Source organism: Mycena indigotica, assembly GCF_014461135.1.
Source record: "Mycena indigotica strain 171206Taipei chromosome Unknown Mind.scaff0001, whole genome shotgun sequence".
NCBI classification, from domain to species: Eukaryota; Fungi; Basidiomycota; class Agaricomycetes; order Agaricales; family Mycenaceae; genus Mycena; species Mycena indigotica.
Window position 1 is genome coordinate 454,803 of NW_023503000.1, and position 20,137 is coordinate 474,939.

The 20,137-nt window shown below is 51.1% G+C and overlaps 9 protein-coding genes across 9 annotated transcripts; 3 read left to right on the forward strand and 6 right to left on the reverse strand.

Annotated features, from left to right (window-relative positions):
* Window positions 1–3,384: 3,384 nt before the first annotated feature.
* MIND_00005800 (Family S53 protease-like protein) lies at window positions 3,385–4,865 on the reverse strand (the record flags this gene model as incomplete). Its single annotated transcript, XM_037357032.1, has 8 exons — window positions 3,385–3,466; window positions 3,516–3,617; window positions 3,664–3,740; window positions 3,797–3,811; window positions 3,859–3,972; window positions 4,022–4,129; window positions 4,176–4,568; window positions 4,623–4,865. The coding sequence occupies 8 exons, from the start codon at window positions 4,863–4,865 to the stop codon at window positions 3,385–3,387; spliced, it is 1,134 nt and encodes a 377-aa protein (XP_037224942.1).
* Window positions 4,866–5,147: 282 nt separating this feature from the next.
* Window positions 5,148–5,973, reverse strand: MIND_00005900 (Methyltransf-25 domain-containing protein; the record flags this gene model as incomplete). The annotated part of the gene is made up of 2 exons (XM_037357033.1): window positions 5,148–5,855; window positions 5,908–5,973. The coding sequence occupies 2 exons, from the start codon at window positions 5,971–5,973 to the stop codon at window positions 5,148–5,150; spliced, it is 774 nt and encodes a 257-aa protein (XP_037224943.1).
* A 1,656-nt stretch (window positions 5,974–7,629) lies between these two features.
* On the reverse strand, window positions 7,630–8,276 carry MIND_00006000 (uncharacterized protein; the record flags this gene model as incomplete). Its single annotated transcript, XM_037357034.1, has 3 exons — window positions 7,941–8,276; window positions 7,790–7,892; window positions 7,630–7,739 (listed from the first exon to the last, which is right to left on the reverse strand). The coding sequence occupies exons 1-3, from the start codon at window positions 8,076–8,078 to the stop codon at window positions 7,630–7,632; spliced, it is 351 nt and encodes a 116-aa protein (XP_037224944.1). The 5' UTR covers window positions 8,079–8,276.
* A 448-nt stretch (window positions 8,277–8,724) lies between these two features.
* On the reverse strand, window positions 8,725–9,796 carry MIND_00006100 (uncharacterized protein; the record flags this gene model as incomplete). The annotated part of the gene is made up of 2 exons (XM_037357035.1): window positions 8,725–9,490; window positions 9,546–9,796. The coding sequence occupies 2 exons, from the start codon at window positions 9,794–9,796 to the stop codon at window positions 8,725–8,727; spliced, it is 1,017 nt and encodes a 338-aa protein (XP_037224945.1).
* A 40-nt stretch (window positions 9,797–9,836) lies between these two features.
* MIND_00006200 (Mannitol-1-phosphate dehydrogenase) lies at window positions 9,837–11,396 on the reverse strand (the record flags this gene model as incomplete). Its single annotated transcript, XM_037357036.1, has 10 exons — window positions 9,837–9,873; window positions 9,925–9,978; window positions 10,032–10,124; window positions 10,184–10,212; window positions 10,256–10,372; window positions 10,423–10,613; window positions 10,667–10,835; window positions 10,887–10,951; window positions 10,995–11,026; window positions 11,077–11,396. The coding sequence occupies 10 exons, from the start codon at window positions 11,394–11,396 to the stop codon at window positions 9,837–9,839; spliced, it is 1,107 nt and encodes a 368-aa protein (XP_037224946.1).
* Window positions 11,397–11,683: 287 nt separating this feature from the next.
* Window positions 11,684–13,648, reverse strand: MIND_00006300 (uncharacterized protein; the record flags this gene model as incomplete). Its single annotated transcript, XM_037357037.1, has 8 exons — window positions 11,684–12,250; window positions 12,303–12,472; window positions 12,518–12,593; window positions 12,639–12,698; window positions 12,747–12,921; window positions 12,975–13,441; window positions 13,489–13,546; window positions 13,593–13,648. The coding sequence occupies 8 exons, from the start codon at window positions 13,646–13,648 to the stop codon at window positions 11,684–11,686; spliced, it is 1,629 nt and encodes a 542-aa protein (XP_037224947.1).
* Window positions 13,649–14,190: 542 nt separating this feature from the next.
* On the forward strand, window positions 14,191–14,518 carry MIND_00006400 (WD40 repeat-like protein; the record flags this gene model as incomplete). Its single annotated transcript, XM_037357038.1, has 2 exons — window positions 14,191–14,305; window positions 14,355–14,518. 2 exons carry the CDS (start codon window positions 14,191–14,193, stop codon window positions 14,516–14,518), a joined length of 279 nt encoding a protein of 92 aa, XP_037224948.1.
* Window positions 14,519–14,589: 71 nt separating this feature from the next.
* MIND_00006500 (WD40 repeat-like protein) lies at window positions 14,590–15,758 on the forward strand (the record flags this gene model as incomplete). The annotated part of the gene is made up of 6 exons (XM_037357039.1): window positions 14,590–14,632; window positions 14,682–14,942; window positions 14,990–15,296; window positions 15,345–15,533; window positions 15,578–15,679; window positions 15,725–15,758. The coding sequence occupies 6 exons, from the start codon at window positions 14,590–14,592 to the stop codon at window positions 15,756–15,758; spliced, it is 936 nt and encodes a 311-aa protein (XP_037224949.1).
* Window positions 15,759–17,145: 1,387 nt separating this feature from the next.
* On the forward strand, window positions 17,146–19,926 carry MIND_00006600 (uncharacterized protein; the record flags this gene model as incomplete). The annotated part of the gene is made up of 6 exons (XM_037357040.1): window positions 17,146–17,399; window positions 17,449–18,221; window positions 18,315–18,831; window positions 18,893–18,992; window positions 19,045–19,303; window positions 19,355–19,926. The coding sequence occupies 6 exons, from the start codon at window positions 17,146–17,148 to the stop codon at window positions 19,924–19,926; spliced, it is 2,475 nt and encodes an 824-aa protein (XP_037224950.1).
* Between the last annotated feature and the right edge of the window lie 211 nt (window positions 19,927–20,137).

Sequence of the window (20,137 nt, forward strand, 5' to 3'; positions counted from 1 at the left end):
GCGCCCGCGCCCGCGCCCATGCCCACGCCCGCCTGCCAAAGCCCCACCGGCCCAATCATACCCCCCCGGCGGCGGCGGCGGTGGCGCAGCCAACACTTATACACTATAAACCAGCATGCCGGCTCCCACGAAGACCCTCCCACTGCCACTGTCGAAAACGGTAATAACGGGCCACAACGCGCCATCTCCGTTGCTCCGGTGAACACAGATCGAGTACACCCAAATCTGCAGGTAACCCCACTCGCAGGTCGCAGCAAAGACACGCTGAACCTGTAATAGCACTTTCTGCGGTCCAAAGGGCCGTTGTGTATTATACCCACAACATGGATCGCTTTTGGTTAATTGCTATCGAGGCGTCTTCCCACACCCAAATCTGCAGGTAACCCTACTCCCAGGTCGCACGTCGCAGCGAAAGCCAGCAGCCCTGTCGGGCGAGCAAGAGCACTTTCTCTTTTTGTGCTCCCAAGCGGTATTTTGTATTGCAACATGGATCGCTTTTGGTTAATTGCTATCGAGGCATTTTCACTCCTTGTCCCCAATAAACGCAGGTGTCCCTTAAACCTTTCAAGTTATCATTACCCTCATTCCGTTTTTAGTTGAAGACCTCCAGAACTTACAAAACTCCTGGCAGCAGACTCGATGCCCTCCCCTCCCCCACTCCAAGCCAATGCTCCCCCAGCCTGCGCACCAAAAGCCTTGGACATCAGGTAAAACAAAACAGCAAAATAAGCACCAACAGACCCTCCCTCCCTATCGACCACACATACGACGGCCCCAAAAGGCACTTGTGTGTCATCCACCAGCCACACCAATGAGCCACAAAATAACAAAATCGCCATACACATAGTGCGCGACCACGGCGCTGGATCATCAGGAGCGGTGCCCATCCAGATCTCCCGGCAAGCAGCAAGCATCGGCGTACCCGGCCCCACTGTCCTCAACCACATCCCCTTGAGAACCCGCGGCTTTGACCGGGGACTCGGCCCCCAGACACGCCATGTGTGCCACGAACTGATGCCAGTGCATTCACAGACTAGAATATATCGTCCTCCGGGCCACCCCCAGCCCTTCCCCAGACATATGTCCAAAAAGTGGAGTTTTCAGCGGGGGATCAGCCCTGCCTGGTGCAAGCATGGCTGGATGGCTGGGCTGGTGGAGCTGCAGGCCCCGTGAAGGCGTCAGGGGACGCCCTGATGGCGTCGCTTGATCCCATAATGCACTGCATCTCCATTCGTTTCTCCACGTCTCCGCATCCCCTAACGTGCTCCTCTACTAGGCAATAGCACAGGCAGGCAGGCCATACCGCGCTGCACACCCTCACACTACCACCTCTCTGGAGACACCCGGCGACACCTTCGAGTGGCCCCTGTTGCTACTCCCCAGTGGTCATGGCTGGCTGCCCCTATTTGAAGAGCAAGCAAATTCCTGATGACTTAGTCATTAACCTTATGTCTAATGCATTCATTGCATACCATCACCAAATAGGAGAATTCAAGAGGTAATGGGACACTAGATTTCTATACATATACATTAGATATTTCTAATCACATTATTATTATTGTTATCATTATCAAGTAACCTTTTGAACCTTTTTTTTTCTTTTATTTATTATTTGCTCAATCCCACAAATAAAATTGAAATAGAAAGGGTTAGACCCCTGTAAAAGGTTTATCAAACAGAAATTGTTGGAGCCTTAGGCTCCAGCCTCAAGTGAACATAGCACTGAGAATGCACTCACCAGTAGTATGTTGGGATAGTTTGGGACACAGAAATCTGCCAGTGCAGGTGCACCAACTAGTAATTGTGTGCCATGTACAGTAGTCACATCGCCCAAGCTTAGGCATCTCCACCAGTCTGACCTGCTACTGGCAGAAAAATTTTAGCTCAAATCTCAATATACTATAGTAACTTCATCACCAGATATCACAAGGGGGAGACACATATAGTGTTCAACACGGGCCACCCGCGGGTAAATCCGGGGTGGCCCAGGCCCGTTCCCGCCAATGGCCCGGGCCCGCTTCGGCAGGTGTGGGTATCCGCGTTTTGGACAACGGGGCCGCGGGTGGCCCGCGTTTCAGCGGCCCGCAGACCGCCGAAGCCATGCCTTGGCCACGCTGAGGCCACCTGAACGATCAAGACGATGTCGACTAGTAGTGTTACCCCCCAGCAAAAGCCGTCGCAGCCATCTGAGCCAAGTCGGTAACGGTTTCGAGGCGTTGGAGCTTGGCCGGCTATTGGGTTGGCCGGGCCCGGCAGGCCAGTGGGTTTGGGGCATCAGGCCCGCACCCGTACCCGTGCAGGCCCGTCCTCATGGCCGTCACAGGTCATGCCACCCATGACGATCACTAGACACATATAATTTTAAGTAAGGTAATAGTGATGGAATTGCCAATACATGCACTACTGATATCCCTCCAACTACTGTCTCACACCAATCAATATCAACGTCTGGAAGAGAATATAGCGAATTGATCCCCAGCCAGTTAATGTGTCCCATCCTGGACTAGTCCTGTTATCCCCAGCTTAGCCCTATGAGAGAATATATACATACTAAAATACTCACTGAGGCCCAGCACAGCTTGAACCATCTGTGATATCTGTAAATGCTGCACGCAGCCCAGGGGCATACAATGTAGGATTCACAAAACCAAGCACAGGTTGCTGTGCAGTAAGGAGGACATCATTGACCAGAAGAAATATAGATCCAACAATAAGTGCACTGGCATCTGTGTCACTGACCAGCTTGAGCTAAAATAACAAATATTGGTAGAGCTTTAGACAACATGCTGCTGCTCCTACCAAGTTGCTCCCTGCAAAGTAAAACATGATCACTCAAGTTGTAATACAAAGTTTCAACTTACCAAATACCATTGGAATGTTCTGAGCAACAGCTACTATATCTGGGACCAGCCGGCTGTCAAACCCTGTCTCATGGAACTGATCTATCTATATCAGAGAGTTAGGACACAAACATGCAAAAATCCTAGATAAACCTGGTAACTTGGGTTGATAAAAGCTTCTGAACGCCCTGATGGTTATTTCTGAGTAGTATGGTATGGCCAATAATTATGTACTTACCCCAAGCAGAGAATTCTACAGATACTTCTTCTCCACCTTGAAGTGCTGTTCCTGCAACTGCAGTAACACTGCAAAAGGATAAGTAAACTTAGACCATAAAAAAAATCAAGAATAAATACAGACAATGGACAGTTTGATGGGAAATTGACAAAGGCACTAGTCATATTAGTTAGGCATAATTGAAAAGTTGACCAGATAATCATAATATACCAGCCAGCATCTATGTTCCATATTCAATCAGAGAATGGAATGCAATCAAGATGTACCTACCATTCTCAGCTCCACTAGATACAACCACAGTTATTCCTACTCAAAATTAGAGAAAAGAAGTAGACAGAAGCCTGGCTTGCCCATTGTGCCAAGCCCTCCTAGAGCATCACACACAATGCTTATTAAAATTCAACCTTGGATCAAAATCAGAACCCTTAGTAAAATACCTCATTCCAGCAATTGTTGTGCCAATAGACTCTGCTATGCCTGAGGGGATGACAACAACAGTTGGCTTATTATTGGTATTCATGATTGCATCAATCATGTTCCTAGGCAATATTAACAGTTTGAATCAGGATTCACAATAGCACTTACATGATTGGGTTTAGAAAGCCCTGATTGCTATCACCAATGAATAGCTGTGCTCTTTTGCCTGTCAGTGCAGCTGTATACTATGGTATTTGTTAGCAGATATTGGAAATTATACCATTAGAAAAAAGTCTCGAACCTCTGTAGCTAATGTCTGCAACTCAGTCAGAAATTGAATGCAGCAGTATTGTAAATAAATACTGGGATCATTGTTGCCCCATCAAACATTTCAGAAGTGATTTCTGCATTTTCATCCAAGATTGGCACAAGGGGAGGGCCCAAAGCAAGGCCTGCACGTGTTTCAACAAGAAATTCCTTGGAATAGAGATTAGAATTTTTCTGTGATATATTTGTTTAACCTTACTTGAACATCATTGTCATTCAGATATACTGGTGACTGATCATTGGTCATAACCCAGAGCAGGTTGCCTGGGACAACAACTTGTGCATTCAATGGCACCCCATATAAGGCCTACACAAGTGTTCAAAATGACAATAGCTTAATTAGGCTTGCAGACCTGTATACAACTCAAGCTGGTGATATCATCACAGCTAGAAGAGACCAAGCTGGCACGTGATAAAATAGTAGAGTTATTCGTACGAGTATTGACCGCTTGACCAGTGGGCTTTGGAGCAAAGTCGAAATTTGTGGTGGGATGAATGAAGCCGATGTGAGCCTTGAGTGCCAAAGGAACAGAGTAGCTTAGGGTTCGGATAGCTTTCTGACCGCTAGCAATATGTCTATACTCGAGAAATAATGCCCCGAACATCTGGTTGGCTTGTTGGACAGAGAGTCTGAGCTTCAGCATATTGCCCAGAGGAGACGTGCTGGAGAAGGTAACATTGTTTGCGACCAGCCAGTTGGTGATGAGACCCGATGTTCCATTTGTAGGGCCGACCAGTTCGGACAACTACAAGATGATGTTAAACTCTGAAGCTTAGGACTAGGCAACTTGAAGAGACACCTCAGCTGCGGTCAAATATTGCCCATATGAAGCGCTTCGTCGATCTGACACTGACAGTGCAATGTCCTCAAACTTGCTCCGGTTGGCAGGGACAAGTCCGATTCGAAGAGTGAGCATCTCTGCACCGTCTGGAACTAGCCCTTGGTCGAAGCCAGCAGGAACAGTGTTGCGTGAGTCATGAACAACGAGGGTGGTACTAGCAGAAGCTAGAAGGGCAGCAACCCAGACGAAAAGACGGAGCATGGGGAAATCAACGCGGAAGACCGTGGTGCAAGAGCTTTGGAAAGATATATTCGCGCTTCGAAGTGCACATCAGGTAAGTATCATTTTTGGTTCCTTGGCACAATCATCTTCTGGCCCTTGCCCTGGACGTGTGTCAGAAGCATAATTATTGATATTGTGGAACTCGTCCACGTAGGAGCGATGTTTTCCCGTCAATAAACCAAGTTGGAGTACGGTGAGAGTGTTCGGTCCAGCATTCCAACGGAAAAAAGCTTGAATTTGAAGTTTATGAACCATTCATACTCACAAGGTACGCAAAACAACGCCAAACAGCACATTCTTCCCAATCCATTTAGCCGACCCCGCGCCAATCTTGCTGACATGCTCCTCATCTCTGACTGTCCGCGTCCAAACTCCCGTCCCATCGTCTCCAACCCCGGTGATTGCCTCTAATCCCTCTCGTCCAGCGGCATCGACGACGTCTTGCGCAGACCAGACATGCTTCTCCGTCCATGTCAGTTTTCCGTCCTCGTCAATAAAGTTAGCCCCGCCAGTTTGTCCCAGGTCCGGATGCATGTTCGTGATAAAGACCCATGACCCTGGTCTGGGTTGGAGAAGTTGCCGGGTCCGGTGGAAGAACTCGTCAAGGGAGGAAAGGTGCTCGAGAACGAGTGTGCAAATAACGCCATCGGCCCGCCCTTCGCCAAGCAAGCAGTCTGGCACAGGCATGTGCCCCTTCACGTCCCAGACGTCCAGAACTAGCCTCCCGTCTTGAACGCCCTTTGCTACTGCATCTCGCCACTGGGCGGCTTCAAGCATCTGGGCGGTAAGATCCAATCCGACCACCGTTTCCACTCCTTTGACTGACAACAACTTCTCGGTGTTTCGACCTGTGCCACAACCCAAATCGACGATTCGCTTCATCGGTAACGATGCGGACAAGCTCCCCAATACCGCCGCAACCAGCTCGTCGTCGACCTTTTGAAGGAAGTTCTCCGCCGTATCATATGTCTATAGGTTCTTTAGACATGAAGGAGATATGGAATCTGGATGGGAAACACACCTTTGCCCATCGCCCATATGACTCCACCACCGGCACTATTCTCTCCGTTGAGTCGCTTGGGGACATGGGAGGTACAGACTGGGGACCCTGCCTTTCGCCCGCTTTTTATGCCTGTGCCCATCACCAGTCGAGTCATATTAGGTTTGTCGATCTCGTTTCCAGAAGTTGAGCCGAGACCATCGTGGCAAAAGCACGGAAGAGTCGAGAAATGCCAGCAAAGTGGGATGAAGTAGTTCACGGCATAGAGAAACAACTTGCAGATCCCAGAAACCGAAACCAGTGTGGAGCTGGTTCGAAGACTATCCAAAAAGGTTAGAGAGTGTCGTGACCAGCCCGAGAAGTAGCGCACTGTAAATCAAGTCCTGGGTGTAATGTATACCATCGCCCACAATGTACTTCAAGTTGTTTTCGGACGGCTTCTGGTTTCTCCCTTCGCCAATCCTGCAGCAGCGACACTGCGTCGTAACCCTTGTCGCGCGTGAAACCAAGAGTTTGGGAGCATATATGCTGGCGGCGACATCTAATGCATTCGGTGGGTAGCGGCAGAAGGAGAGTTTCGTTGCGGGTGACCGTCTGTGACACGGCTTCCAAGTTCACATATTCCATCCATGATCATACTATTCCCTCAGCTGGAACACGACTCCGCACAAGCACAAGAAAGAATGAAAACCTTTCCAACCTACTAGTAACCGGATGAACCACCGAAAACTATAAGTTTCTGGCCCCTTGCTTGTCTTACAAGCGGCAATTGCGCACGTTCACTGCCGATTCAACGCGTACCTTGGCGATTCGACGAATGATGCTGGAATTACAAAATCTCATAGCGCAGAGTCACCGCAGGCGCCTGCCAACTATGAGATAATCAACGACTTCTTGCTATACCTTGACGATCATCTCTGAGCATGCTGCATTTAGCAACCTTCTTCAAGTTCTTAACGAAGTCGCACTGCTTTTTTTCGAAGTCTGCCAGCGTCTCATGGCGCTGCTTCTAAGCGTTGATGTTTATAAAAGGCTGGATATGAATCAAATGATCCATTACTTACACCACTCAAATTGTCAATGCCCTTGCAATGCCCAGGTACCCATGGGTGTAAACAATTTGAGAGTGGTCATACTAGTAAGTACACGGTCATGCCTTCTAAGTTAACATTCCACTTGCTAGCCAAAGGACCTATCATAACTAGATGTGCGGCTTGCAGCACTCGAGTATAACCGAACCTCAGATTGGCAACAGCTACTGTCACGGTTAGGACGGCTCAAAATTCCACCATCGGTTCTCTCCAATCCGAGTCAAAGTCGACGACTTCGAGACCCAACGCTGTCGCCTTCGGAAGCGAGGTCGCAATCGCTGCAGTATACCCCTGCCAATCCACTCTCGGTGACCCTTGCCAGTACTGACACGTTTCGCTCGCCCGCGAGAAAGACGAGGTCGTGTAAAATTGCGGGACATAACGCACGTTCCCGAGGGCGAGCGTTGACATATAAAGATGTAGGATTTCGTCGAGCTTGTGCAGCGCTTTGTGCATGTCTGGCCGGTTCCTCGGGATACGTCACTGGTGCGGCATTATCGCGTGGGTCGGAGACCATGACCGAAATCTTCGGACAAAGATAGAGCTCCCTCAAACCGCCGGGCTGTCTCGATTTCCGGGAAAGCATGGATGAAAGAAAGAGCAGAAGGAGCGGCGGCGGTACATGGTGAACAGGTCCCATGTTTCCGACGTACTAGTATACGAAACTGACTTGGAGATGCCGCAGTCGAGGCAAGCTCTCCGGAAGCGTCTGGATGTCCGATGGGTATGGTAAAGGGGGTTGTTCCGGCGACCATTCTTCCGCTACTCAGATTCAATTAGTAGGCCCGAGACGGTGACTTTATGAGGCTCACAAGGAAGTCCAATCAATAGGTACTCAAGGGTCCCGCTGACAGCTGATAATACCTTTGGGACTACTCTGAGAAATGATTGATCCCCTGCATTTCCGCGCAGGTCCTTAGCACTGAGCACCAATGCGCGTATCGAAAGGATGTATGGACGGACCAGATCATAGTTGGGCACGCTGCCCATGTCGACAATCGTGGTCTTGAAACGAGAAAGAAAGGGCGGTACAACGCGGGGCTCCGTCAAATTCTCTACTAGTATTTCCTCTGGTTCCTCGGCTTCCGGTCTGAGTCCCATAATACACACAGCTCGACAAGCGGTCAACGCATGACGGATCAGCTGAGGAGGAACACTGGGAAAGTCGCCAAAATCTAGCTTTCGCAGAACTCCTTTTGCTCGGGCGCATTCGATCAACTCCTGGATGGGGAGGGTCAAGGTATCCGGTAACGCCCCCCATCGATACCGTGAGGCCGACGATTCTGCCCTCCAGTAGTCGGTGCAGAAGACTTGGACTATAAAATACAGGGCTTTATATACTAAAAATGAAATGAAATGACTCCGAGGGCGAGTCAGATCGAGTTCCGGGGCCGCGCCCGATGAGTCAGTGGGCCGGCGACGCGTCGCCGTCGAGCGCGTGAACACGTTTGATGCGCGTGATGCCGCGGGGTGCTGACGTCATATTGCTGACTTGACGCGATCTCCGTGCTCAGCCGCGTTGGCTGCTCAACAACGAAGTTAGCCATATTGGTTTGCGAAAGATGATGTCGTGAAGAGAGAAGGTGGAAGGTGTCACGTCAATGTCATCTCAGATCAGTGATTTTTTTCAGTCAGAGTTGGATGAGGCAAAATAATAAGCCACCCACACTGGCAGCCTGAGCCAGTTGAGTTGAGATACTCATAAGTATTATGTAGTGCTCTGTAATTTATGTAGACTTTAGGAACATTACAAGCCCAAGGCTTCTTTCTTTATCTTCCTCAGATCCTCCCACTTCCCAATTCCATACTTTCTTGGAAGCTTGTTCCACAGCTGCTCGCGACACTCTGCAAGCGCCAGCTGGAGGTGCTCAAAGCATGACGCGCACACTTTCTTCAGTGGACCGTCGGCTGCGATGCGAAATATGTGCAGTGGTTGTGCCAGGCGTTTGTCTGCCAGGTCATGGAACTTCCCCAGCGCCTTAAGGCGAACTGATTCGCAGTGGTGAGGCGCTCGGCAGCCACAGCGCGGGTCGACCCGATAGTTTGACACACACGACAACAGCGGTATCGCAATGTGGGAAAAGGCGCCATGGCCGTGGAGAAATGCGACCCAGTCCCGCTCCGAAAACGTGGCCTCTTCGTTGTCGCGGAACGTGAGATAATGCGCGAGCCGCTCGGGGTGGGTAAGATGTGACGACAGGTGGTAGAATGCCAGGGGGAGTATCCACAGGGCCTCGACTTCGCGTGCGAGAGAAATAGCTCGGAAGAGAACGGGCACCGGGATGCTGCCGTATTCGGGATTCGGAGGTGGCAACCAGGATGTCCGCTCCACTGCAGCAAGCTCGGAGGAGTTATAACGTCGCCTGTCAAGTAGCGCAAGTTCAGTGGGGAATCCGGACGACAGGTGGACGAGAGCTCTTTGTCGGATGTAGTCCACTTGGTACTTGTGGCTCATGCGGAGGCAGCCCTCAATGATGTCGAATTCGGTCCGAGCAGGATACGCGGGGAAGAATCTAGGTGAAGCGTCTTTGTCAAAGCCATCTTTGAGAAGCAAACAAACAGACGTACTCTGAGTCGAATATCGCCTGCAGAAAGCATGCCACCTCATGTGCAGAGTCTCCCATCATTGGCACGAGTGGACACCCCTCAAACTCGTCTTCCGGCGCGCGCTCTTGCGGTTGTGGAAATGAGAACATATCCTTGAAAATTGGCGACCGTGCAGCGAGAATCCCTTGGAAGACTTTGAAGACATGGTCCTCAGCTTGCAACACGACATTGCCATCTGGAAACCAGAGCTCTGGGACACGTTCAAGGTCCATGATGGGAGTTGTGGAAGAAAGACTTGGTAACCGTGACGCTTTAGCCACCGGCCGTTTTGAGAACAAAGCAAATGAGCCTGAATAAGTAATGTTCTTACAATTGATATTTAGAAGCTGCCAGTATTCACATTTTAACAATGATTCTGCCGCCGACTTTTCCTGCCGCCAAATCGTCAAACGCTCTTAAACGTGATTTAGAACAAATAGGGAGGAAGAGAGGGAACAAAAGACACACTTGTTGATCTCTCCGAATGGTCGAACTTCGTAGTGAGCAGCGACCTTGCCACGCGCCGCGAGGTCGAGGGCATCGATAACATCCTGACGACTCCTGGTATGGGGCTTGTCAGTCACAAACCAACGGGAGGAGAGGGAGACGAAGAAACCGACCCTACAGCGGACCCGCGAATGGTGAGACACTATGATCGTGAGACGACGACACGATGACGGAGCGAGTTATACCTTGCTGGTCATAGCAGCGATGGGAATTGTGAATGTCGCCAGTCCAGAGGGTACGCCTACAATGACAATTGTGCCAGTGAGACGGACATACCCAACCGCTTGCTCAATTGAGCCAGGCTGTAGAAAGCTTGAGCATTGGCACAGAAGAGTGTCAAGGGGAGACATACATGTGCGGAGATGATGACCGCGGAATGTGCCCCAAGGCCATCTGTCGTGTCCTTGATCTCCTGAACGATGTTCTCCGTAGTCTTGAAGTCAATCCACTTCTCCGCTCCCAATCGGAGACAGAGGTCTCGTTTGGCGTCACCAGTGTCGATTGCGATGACGCGGAGACCCAAGGCGTGGGCGTATTGAATAGCTGTAGTCGATTCAGACAATGAGGGACCTGGACATAAGAACGAGAAGCTATACCCAGATGTCCTAGCCCACCCCCAGCGCCAGGCAAGACAACCCATTGGCCGAGCTTAGGATTGCTTTCCTTCAGTGCTTTGAAGACCGTTACTCCGGCGCAGAGTAGCGGAGTTGCCGCAGCACCATCCAGATTTTCGGGAATGGGTGTAACATAGTCGACATAAGAGACCTATGGTTTAAAGAGATGACGGGGGAAGCAGGGAAGAGTACAAGGACATACAGCGTAGTCAGTGAAAGAGCCATCTACTCGGAAACCATGGGTGGTTTCATGCCCAACAGCACAGTCTGTTTTTTGTCAGCGAAGACCTTGAGACTGAATAAGACTAACTAGGCTCGTTCCCCGTGCGACACATTTCACAGCTATTCGATTCGTCAGTATGCGAAACGATAGTCAGAGGGAGAACACGAACTTCAGACACGCATTCGCAATCCACTTTATCCCCACCCTGTCCCCAATCTTGACCGCGCTGCGCGCCGTATGCTCGCCAATAGCCACGACACGCCCGATTCCTTCATGGCCACCGACGAGCGGGAACTTTATAGGGCCCCAGCCGCCTTCCTTGATGTGCAAATCTGAATGGCACACCCCCGCATACTCGATCTTCACAAGACACTGTCCTGGCTGGAGTTCCGACGGTTGCACGACAGGCTGGTCCTCTTTCAGCAAGAGAGGCTGGTCGAAGGAGGTGATGACTGCAGCGCGCGCGGTGAGCGGGATAGCGGTCGACATTGGCGTGGGGAAAGTGTGGGTTATTCGCGGTCTTTTTGAATACGACCTGTGAAGATGCGTCTGACGAGAGTGAATCCGGTCCGAAAAACGGCAACCCGATGGCCGGAAGGAGAGCGGTCCATATGACCAACAGTGGTGGGTGAAAGCCAAGAGTGAGATTTTTGACAAGTCATTTTGGAGGCAAAACCACGATGAGTTTGGCTACTGATCCGTCCCTGAATGGGTTTCCATTTTCGCACAATTCGGACTGACATCTTTCTTATTCTTATTCATGAATTCAATTACGACTACCGCCTGACCAGGCTAGACTGCGTCAACACTGCTGCCGCTGCCGCCACCGTGAGCAGCCCAACAACCAGACTCTTCCGCCACTTCCTCTCGGGCTTCCACTTCCCCGCCTCCGCCCTGACGCCACCAGCCTTGACAACAAGATAGTGTTTCCAGTTCGGCTTTCTCAGCCACCACCAAAACAGTGTCATGCTGCCCGGGAACAGGCCGTGGATCTTGCCGACGTTGCCAACGCGGTACCATGACTGGCAGCGTGCCCAAATGAACTTGCTCAGCCGCGACTGGACCTTCTCATTGTACGCGTCGGCAGCGGAAGTGGTTGGCTCAACGGACGTGATCTTGCCGGCGAAGAGGGGGTCGAGTAACTGGAGCAGGTACGCGACTTGCACCTCCATAGCGTAGAGCAGCGAAGTGTGGCCCGTTGCGGTGTTGGCCCCAGCGAGAGTGAAAAAGTTTGGGAAGCCGGGAATAGCAGTACCGAGATAGGCCGTTGGCCCCTCGTGTTCCTTGAAGTACTGTTTGACAGTTAAGCCAGAGGTGCCGTGGACAGGTATCGCATAAGTGTCCTGATAAGCCGCAGTTAGCTCCTCGTCGCTAAGCAAGAAAGAAAGGACGGACTGTAATATAGCCAGTGCTATAAATGATGACATCGTGTTTTTGTAGCCCATCGCTAGTGACAATTCCGTCTTCGGTGATGCGCTGGATAGGATCGAAGTCAAGCTTCATGTTGGAACGAGCGAGTGACGGAAGGTAATTTGTGTCGTAGACGATTCGTTTGCAGCCAAGCCCTGCGAGGGATCAGTCCCGAGCTTAATACCATCAGAAACACCCACTGAAATCAGGCTCCGTAGGGATGATTTTGTCCGCATACTCCGCTGGAGCGACTTTGCGCATGTAAGAGCGAAGATACTGTTCAACCATGAACCCTTGTCAAGCTGTGTTATAATGACATACTGATTGAAGGACCCCATTGGTGAATTTGTTGGAGAAGATGGCAAGGTAAAGTACCTCTGTCTAAAGTAACGATAAATCCAAGTTATGAAGGTAGAGGATGTGACCAACCCAAAGGAAATGCAGGTTTCGGTAGAGCCGAAGCCAGCCCGGAACATAGCGAAGCAGGAACTTGTGCAATGAAGAGTACTCTTCGCGAATAGGCGGGAATATCCACGACGGAGAACGGCAGTACTGGGTCACTTGCACAGTGGGGTCTTCTGATATGCGTGGGACAAATTGGGTCCTGTCGAATCCCTGTTTGTCAGAATGACTCCATAGAAGAAACAAAAAACTCACGCAGAGGCCCCACTTCCAATAACCGCGACCTTCTTGCCTCGCAGGTCGATACCGTACTCCCATCTCGCAGAGTGAAAACTCTCGCCTTTGAAACTTTCCCTCCCGTCAATCTTGGGGAAACGAGGAATCTCTAGAAGCCCAACCGCACTAACTAGTACGGCGGCGGTAATTGGCGCGCAAGCAGCGCCAGTGGAGGCGTCGACAGACTCGACGGTATAGCTTTGTGAAGCTATATCCCAGGCTGCAGCCACTACTTTGCGATTAAAGAGAGTATGCGACGCAAGGCCGTGTTTATCGAAGAGTTCGCGCCAATAGACTTGAATAGTGGGTTGGAAGGCATGGGTATGTGTCCAATCAGGGCGGAGTTCGGTGGAAAGAGAGTACATGTGGATGCAGACGTCAGAAGAACAGCCTGGGTAGATGTTATCTCTCCAGGTCCCACCAACATCAGATGCTTTCTCGACTATCTGCTGGTTGTGAGTTTCTGGTGGGGGTATAGCATGGTTAAACGCACCGTGAAGTTTTCGTGTCCCTTCCTTTTCAACTCGATAGCCATAGTCAGGCCACCAACTCTGCTCGTCATCAGCAACAGTCGCAGCGACGAGCTTGGAGACATACCCGCTGCCAATGATGACCACATGCGGCTGAGCGACCTCTGGGAGTTTGGGAGCCATGGAGGTTTGGGAAATGATGGAAAAAAGACTCTTGGCTTTTTGTATTCTTCCGCCCTGATTTAAGTCGTGCGAGAATCGTTCTTGCTGTCGCCGTCTTGCAGGGCTTCTTGATGCTTCGCAGTGGCTCTGAAGTACGATATGAGTCTGTCTCCGAAAAGGACTCGAAAGACGTGCATGGCGACATGTTTGAGTAAACTGGGCGGTTATGTCAGTCTAGTCCTACTAGTAGTTAGTGGTGCACGTAAATCGAGTCTTTACTTACAGATTGTGGATCAATGTTGCTTGCGTCGGTGCTATATACTTAGTGCGCTCGCGAGTACCGGTCAAAATAGAACGTTGCATGAGCTTTTGGAGTCAAGCTAAGGCTGAAAGCGGTAATCACGTGCTGACTTTTCCCCATTTCCCCTTGCAGTCCACCGCCATCCCGCAGCCAGCAAACCGCCTTCCGTGCGGCCCGCCTCGAGGCAGTTGACCAGACAGTTTGGGTTGGGGCCCCACCCACCATAACAACGCGTCACACTCGCTTCTCTCTCTTAACGACGATGGCCAATATGCTCTTCGCCAACTTCAATCAGGATTATTCGTGCGTGTCTGTCGGCACTCGGGGTGGATATAGTATCATCAACTGCGACCCTTTTGGGCGCGTATACACACAAAGTGTGTCGCCATTCCCTTCGTATGAGCCAACGACTGACATATTCCCCAGACGATGGCGGGCGAGGCATAGTCGAAATGCTCTTCTGCACGTCCCTCATCGCACTTGTTGGAGCCCCTGACACGCCTTCTTCCTCCCCCCCGCAAGCTCCAAATCGTCAACACAAAACGCCAGTCGATGATATGCGAGCTGCTTTTTCCCCAGCAGCATCCTGACTGTCAAGCTCAACAGGAAGACACTTGTTGTGGTCCTGGAGACGGAAATATACCTGTATGATATCAGCAACATGCGGCTCCTACATGTTATCGAGACGTTGCCCAATCCTGAAGGTGTGTGGTCTGTTTTTTCGACACGATGTACGGCTCATCGGGAGAGCAGGAATTTGCGCTCTTTCCCCCTCCGCAGACGCTCCATATCTTGCATACCCGGCTCCATTACCATCTCCAGCCCTTTCAGCAGCTTCAGCAGCGGATTCGTCCAGTTCGGCAACGAATTCTAGTGTTGCTGGTGGGGGGGATGTAATGCTCTTCAGCACAAGAGCTCTGGCACCAGTCAACGCAGTCAGAGCCCACCGCAGCCCGCTGGCGATGACCAGCCTCAGTGGAGACGGAAGTTTGCTTGCAACAGTCAGTGTAAAAGGTGCGTTCTGTCTGTATGATCACTTGTCAGTCCTTAACAATTGTCAGGCACCGTTATTCGTGTTTTCGCGACGCCTTCAATGGACAAGCTGTATCAATTCAGACGTGGGGCCCGGGAAACACGTATCTACTCCCTTGCTTTCAATCCAGCGGGCACGCTGCTTGCGGCGGGTAGCGAACGCGGTACAGTTCACCTGTGGAGAATCGGTGGTGGGAATGGGAAGGCTGGGTCGAGCAGGGCGAGCGTGAGGGACGATTCCTCGGTGACTGGGTCGGCAGAGGGCGACGTCCAACCACAGCCGGATTACGATGCCAATGCGAACGGGAATGGCGAGGCGAGCAAAAAGGGCATGAGGTTTGCTTTTCTCCCTTTGTCGCGTAGTAGTGTCTCACAACTTCCCAGCACCGTTCTTCGCCGACGATCACTCAATCTCACCAACTCGCTCACCAAGGCGGCTGCCTCATACCTCCCTTCGAGTATCGCGGAAATGTGGGAACCAACGAGAGATTTTGCGTTCTTCAGGTTACCGCCACCGGTGCCTGTATCTGGGGGAGGGACGGCAGATAGGCGATGTGTTGTTGGGCTAAGCAGGTTTGTTTTCAATGCTCATTTTGGCAGTGTCTTATTGATTCCAGCACAACACCACATGCCATGGTCATATCGTCCGACGGGTACTTTTACGTGTATAGCATTGATTTGGAGAAGGGCGGGGAGTGCGTGCTGGTCAAGCAGTATTCGTGCGTGCTTTCTCCTTTATTTGCTGCTGCTGACATCTATGCTAGATTACTCGAGTCGAGTTCGGACGGTGGGATGTAGAGAGGCTTCCTTTTACTTGTGCGGCTCTTATGCTTTTGTTCATTCACTATACTGACACAAGGCAGAGTAGTATCACCTTCACTGTGGTTGTGTGGAATGTCATTATCGACGATTAATGATTTGATTCTTTTGCTGTTTTTGCAGCATGGCATTTTCCAGTGGTACAAACAACAGAAATTTTGAAACCATGCAAAAACAGCTATGGAGCTGTTTTTGCTTGATTTTCGTCCCCGTTTTCGGGGCTGTTTTCGCTCGAGTCAGGTGCCGCTCTCTGCCCTCTTCCTTCTGCGACCATGCAATGCAAAAAACGCGCCGATTCCCCCGAGCCCGACACTCAGACAGCTTCTGACGCTGCTCCCCCCAGAAAAAAGAAGAGTGCCCAACTGGCTCAGCACTCGCGGATGGGAAGAGTTGGTATGGGGCAGGAGGAAAGCTGGTGTGGCCGGCAAAGCCAGCTGAAAACATCATGGACGAAACAGAAGGGGAAGAGTTTCATATGGGGCTCGTTTTGGGCTCATTTTCGACTGTGTTTCACGAAAACAGATCTCAAAATTACATCAAAACTACTTAGCTCGAAAACACGTCGAAAACGGACGCGTAAAACACCATATTATTATGAAGCCGAGCTTCAGGCGTGTCGCGGCTTGGCCTCCTGGACCAGTATGATTGGAGTCGTCTACGACGCCTGGCCATTTCGTTAGAAATCGATATTACATGGAGTAAGGCATACATGTCATGCTGAAGCTTTGCTTCATCCCAAAGTCGACCTGGACTTGGAATATCGGGGCCTGCTCATCCACTGCCGTCGATGGAGACGTGCGGGGAGAGGAAGTCGTTGTTGCGGTTGATTGTGGGGCTCTTCATTGGCCAAGATAGACACGACTAGCGCATCTGGTTGTTCGGCCACTTCAGAACTTATGCTGGAGATGGGCACGGAGACGGCGGTGATGCCCTGCATCATGAGGAAGAGAGTCGTGAGAATGAGGAGGAAAGAGGTGGGCTGCATAGCGGGAATGAATGGGCGTTGCAATGGAGAGTTATAGGTCTGCCGTCCGCGAAGGTAGGGAGCGATTGTAAAGAAAGGTGGTGCGGGTTTGTCGGAAATGACTTGGGTCGGATGATGAAAGAGGGAGAGAGCGGGGTCGGAGAGACGTCGGTCATTGAGGGGGATGCTTGACTCTTATAGGCATTGACGAGGGGCTGAGGGGTTGGCTTGTCGATTATTTTCGCGTGGCAGACTTGAGGAGGGGTTTGCCGCCCCTGTTTTCTCAAGAGGGAAGGTTTGAGGGCAGTGGTAGCTAGCAAGCTTTGGTGGTCAATCTAAGGGTCAATCCAAGAAGCTGTTGCGTCACGGTCACTTGACGCTTCTTCTTCCCCATTCCCTACCATGAACCTTGAACGCGTGCCAGAGCTATGGTTTGAGGATGGCAACGTCGTCTTACAAGCTGAAGGCCAAGTTGTGTTCAAAGTCTTTCAGGGCATCCTCGCTGCCCGGTCACCCATATTCAAGGACATGTTTTCGTTCCCACAGCCCCAACAACGAATGCCAGAAGACGAATACGACGGGTGTCCACTAGTTCCAATGGCGGGAGACTCTGCTCATGAGGTCGCTTACTTCCTGCAGGCGATTTTCAATTCAGAGTGCGTTTCTTTGTCAAGAGCTTTTCAAATTTCCTCACTCAGTATCTAGATTCTTTCCTGCGTACCCTGCTCCGACCGATTTCCACGTTGTAGAGGGCTGTCTCCGGATGAGCCACAAGTATCAAGTGGACTACCTCAAACAACGCGCGCTTGTTCACTTGTCATCTGGGTTCCCAACAGAGCTAGCATTGCTGGACAAGCGACGGTATCACTCTGGTCCGACTGGGCTCCTTGCAGCGGAGCGGACGTCGTGGCTGCCTCCGCCCAGCCCTAATGAATATGAACATATCCCAGTGCCCACACTTCTCAAAGCCATCGCTCTTGCTCACGAAGTCCAAGCGCTTTGGATCCTTCCTCTCGCGTTTTACTACCTTGCCTGTCACCTGGCGCACCCAGAAGCGCTCGTGCACCATCCCCTATCCAACTCTCGTGCAAACCAAGACGTAGCCCTCTCAGAGGGGGATGGGAGGGCCTTCTTACGGGGACATGCGGCCTTTAACCAGACTGCTATTTCCCTCCTAGCCGTTGTGTCCGACTACCACAGTTCCAAGTCGACCGGCTGCAAGGATCCGCCAAACTGCAAAGCCGTCCGACTGAAGGCACTGAGCAGGTTCCTCGATCTGGCGGGGAAGCGGCTTAGGATGCCGTTGCATGTATTCCGAGTCTCACCCGACGGTCCGCTGAAGAAAGCGTGCCCGTCGTGTTATGAGAAACTAGCGCAGGCGCTCAGGGAAAAACGGGATAGACTGTGGGACGAGATGCCCGCGACATATGGCCTGAGGCAATGGGAGGATTTGACAAAGATGAAACGAGAGGCCTTGAGTTTGTAATTGTGATAGAGGTTAACTTATGCAGCTCTTCATGACATCTACTTTGTACTTTGTACCTCCGACCTTATAGTCGTATGTAACTCAGGCTTCCATCATGAAGCAATCAACATCATAACATGGGCCGACTCGTCTGTCACACTCAGGGCTGGGCTGGCCGTGACTCTTCTTCTCGTCAACCACATCTTTCTTATCGTGCTTATGGCGGACTTCGTGCCTCCTGAAATCATTGACCTCATTATCGAGGAAGTAAAAGACCGACCAGCACTCAGATCCTGCTGCCTCGCCGCCTCCATTTTCCGCGAACCCTGCCAACGGCGTCTGTGGAGATCTCTCTCCGTGGAGTTGACGGAACGCCATGGTGCCACGTTTCGTCCAAATGGTGCTTACTTGGGCTCTTTCTTCACCGCAGGATTCTATCTCGACATTTATCCCCACATCGCGGGTTACGTTACCGACTTGGAAGTGTCTATTGAACTGAGAGCCCATGCAGCCTGGCAGTTTCGCCATTCTTTCTCGAGTCTGAAGACCATATTAAACTCTCTCCCAAGACTCGCTAGACTCACCATTACTTCTGCCGATTTATGGGGGCAAGAAACCTACCGGTGGACAGCCCTGCCGGATTAGTACTTTGACTCTTCCTATCCAATCTTTCATTGCGGCTAGAGCAAGCCCCGGCACTGCGAGTCTATGCCAACTGGACTTTGAAAACTTTCCTATTGTTCCCCCTCAACTGGTCCGCGATGCATTAATGGCCTCCCAGGCCGTGTGTATTGTTGGTTTCAAGGTCGCAATCGACGAGCAATCGGACCCAAAAGTGGAAAATTTTACCGATCCTGGTGCGGGGACTGCTTCACTCCAACGCCTCAAGAGTCAACACCACGATTGTCGACATGGGTTGCGTGATAAACTTCAAGCTTGTCCAGCCGTACATTCGTTCTATACGTGCTCTGGTGCTCGGTGCTGGTAGTGGCCTTTGCTCAAATTACGGAGATGAAGAATTTAGCAGAACAGTCCCCAGGGTACTATCAGTTATGAGTGAAACACTCGAGTACCTGTCGGTGGAGCTTCCAAGTGGTCAGCTACGCAAATTCATTGTCGAATTCACCGAACTGAACGAGTTAACAGAAGACGGCCTGCGGTTCCACGAACCTGCCATGATTTATCCAACGGACATGCAAAATCTTCCCCAGAGTTTCCCTCGACTGCAATACCTCCAAATTGGCTTCCAATACGTAATGACCGACGACTCGAGAAGGCATGTGCCGCCGCCACTCCTCCTGTTCTTCCTTTCCTCGATACTTTCCCGAACGTCAAGTAATTGCGGTGGCCTACCGGCGCTCTACCTTTGTGCCCAAATCACGGTTGCGATGTCTGGACCACTGGACGGGGCACAGATACCCACTCCTCGGAACTCATACCGGCTTGACATGCAGGCAGTCTTGGAAGGGCTCGACCAAGTGCTCTACTCATACATGTCGAGGCACGTCCTTGGCCGCGTATGTTATGTTCCGCAATTCTACACCACCACGTGCTACCCGCGATCCAACCAAACGGTCCGCCTCTGGGAAGGAGCCCCCAGAGTAGACTGGCAGGAGTATACCGAGGCAATCAGGACATCTCTTCCAAAGGCGATGGCGGCGGGATTGAAAATCGTCGACTTCGACTCGGATTGGAGAGAGCCAATGGTGGAATTTTGAGCGGACTACTATGCTACTGGCTAGCGGGGGGGAACTCGAACAAATCGCCCAAGAGGACTCATTCAAGTTATCGAAACAGTGCTATCGTTTTGCTATCATGCGTCAAGTATTACCAGATTTACACAAATATCCGAATCTTCCCTGTGCATATTAAACTGTGAATTCTACTGTTGTCCGTGTGTGCTCCGCGTTGCGTGCGTAAGACTTTGAG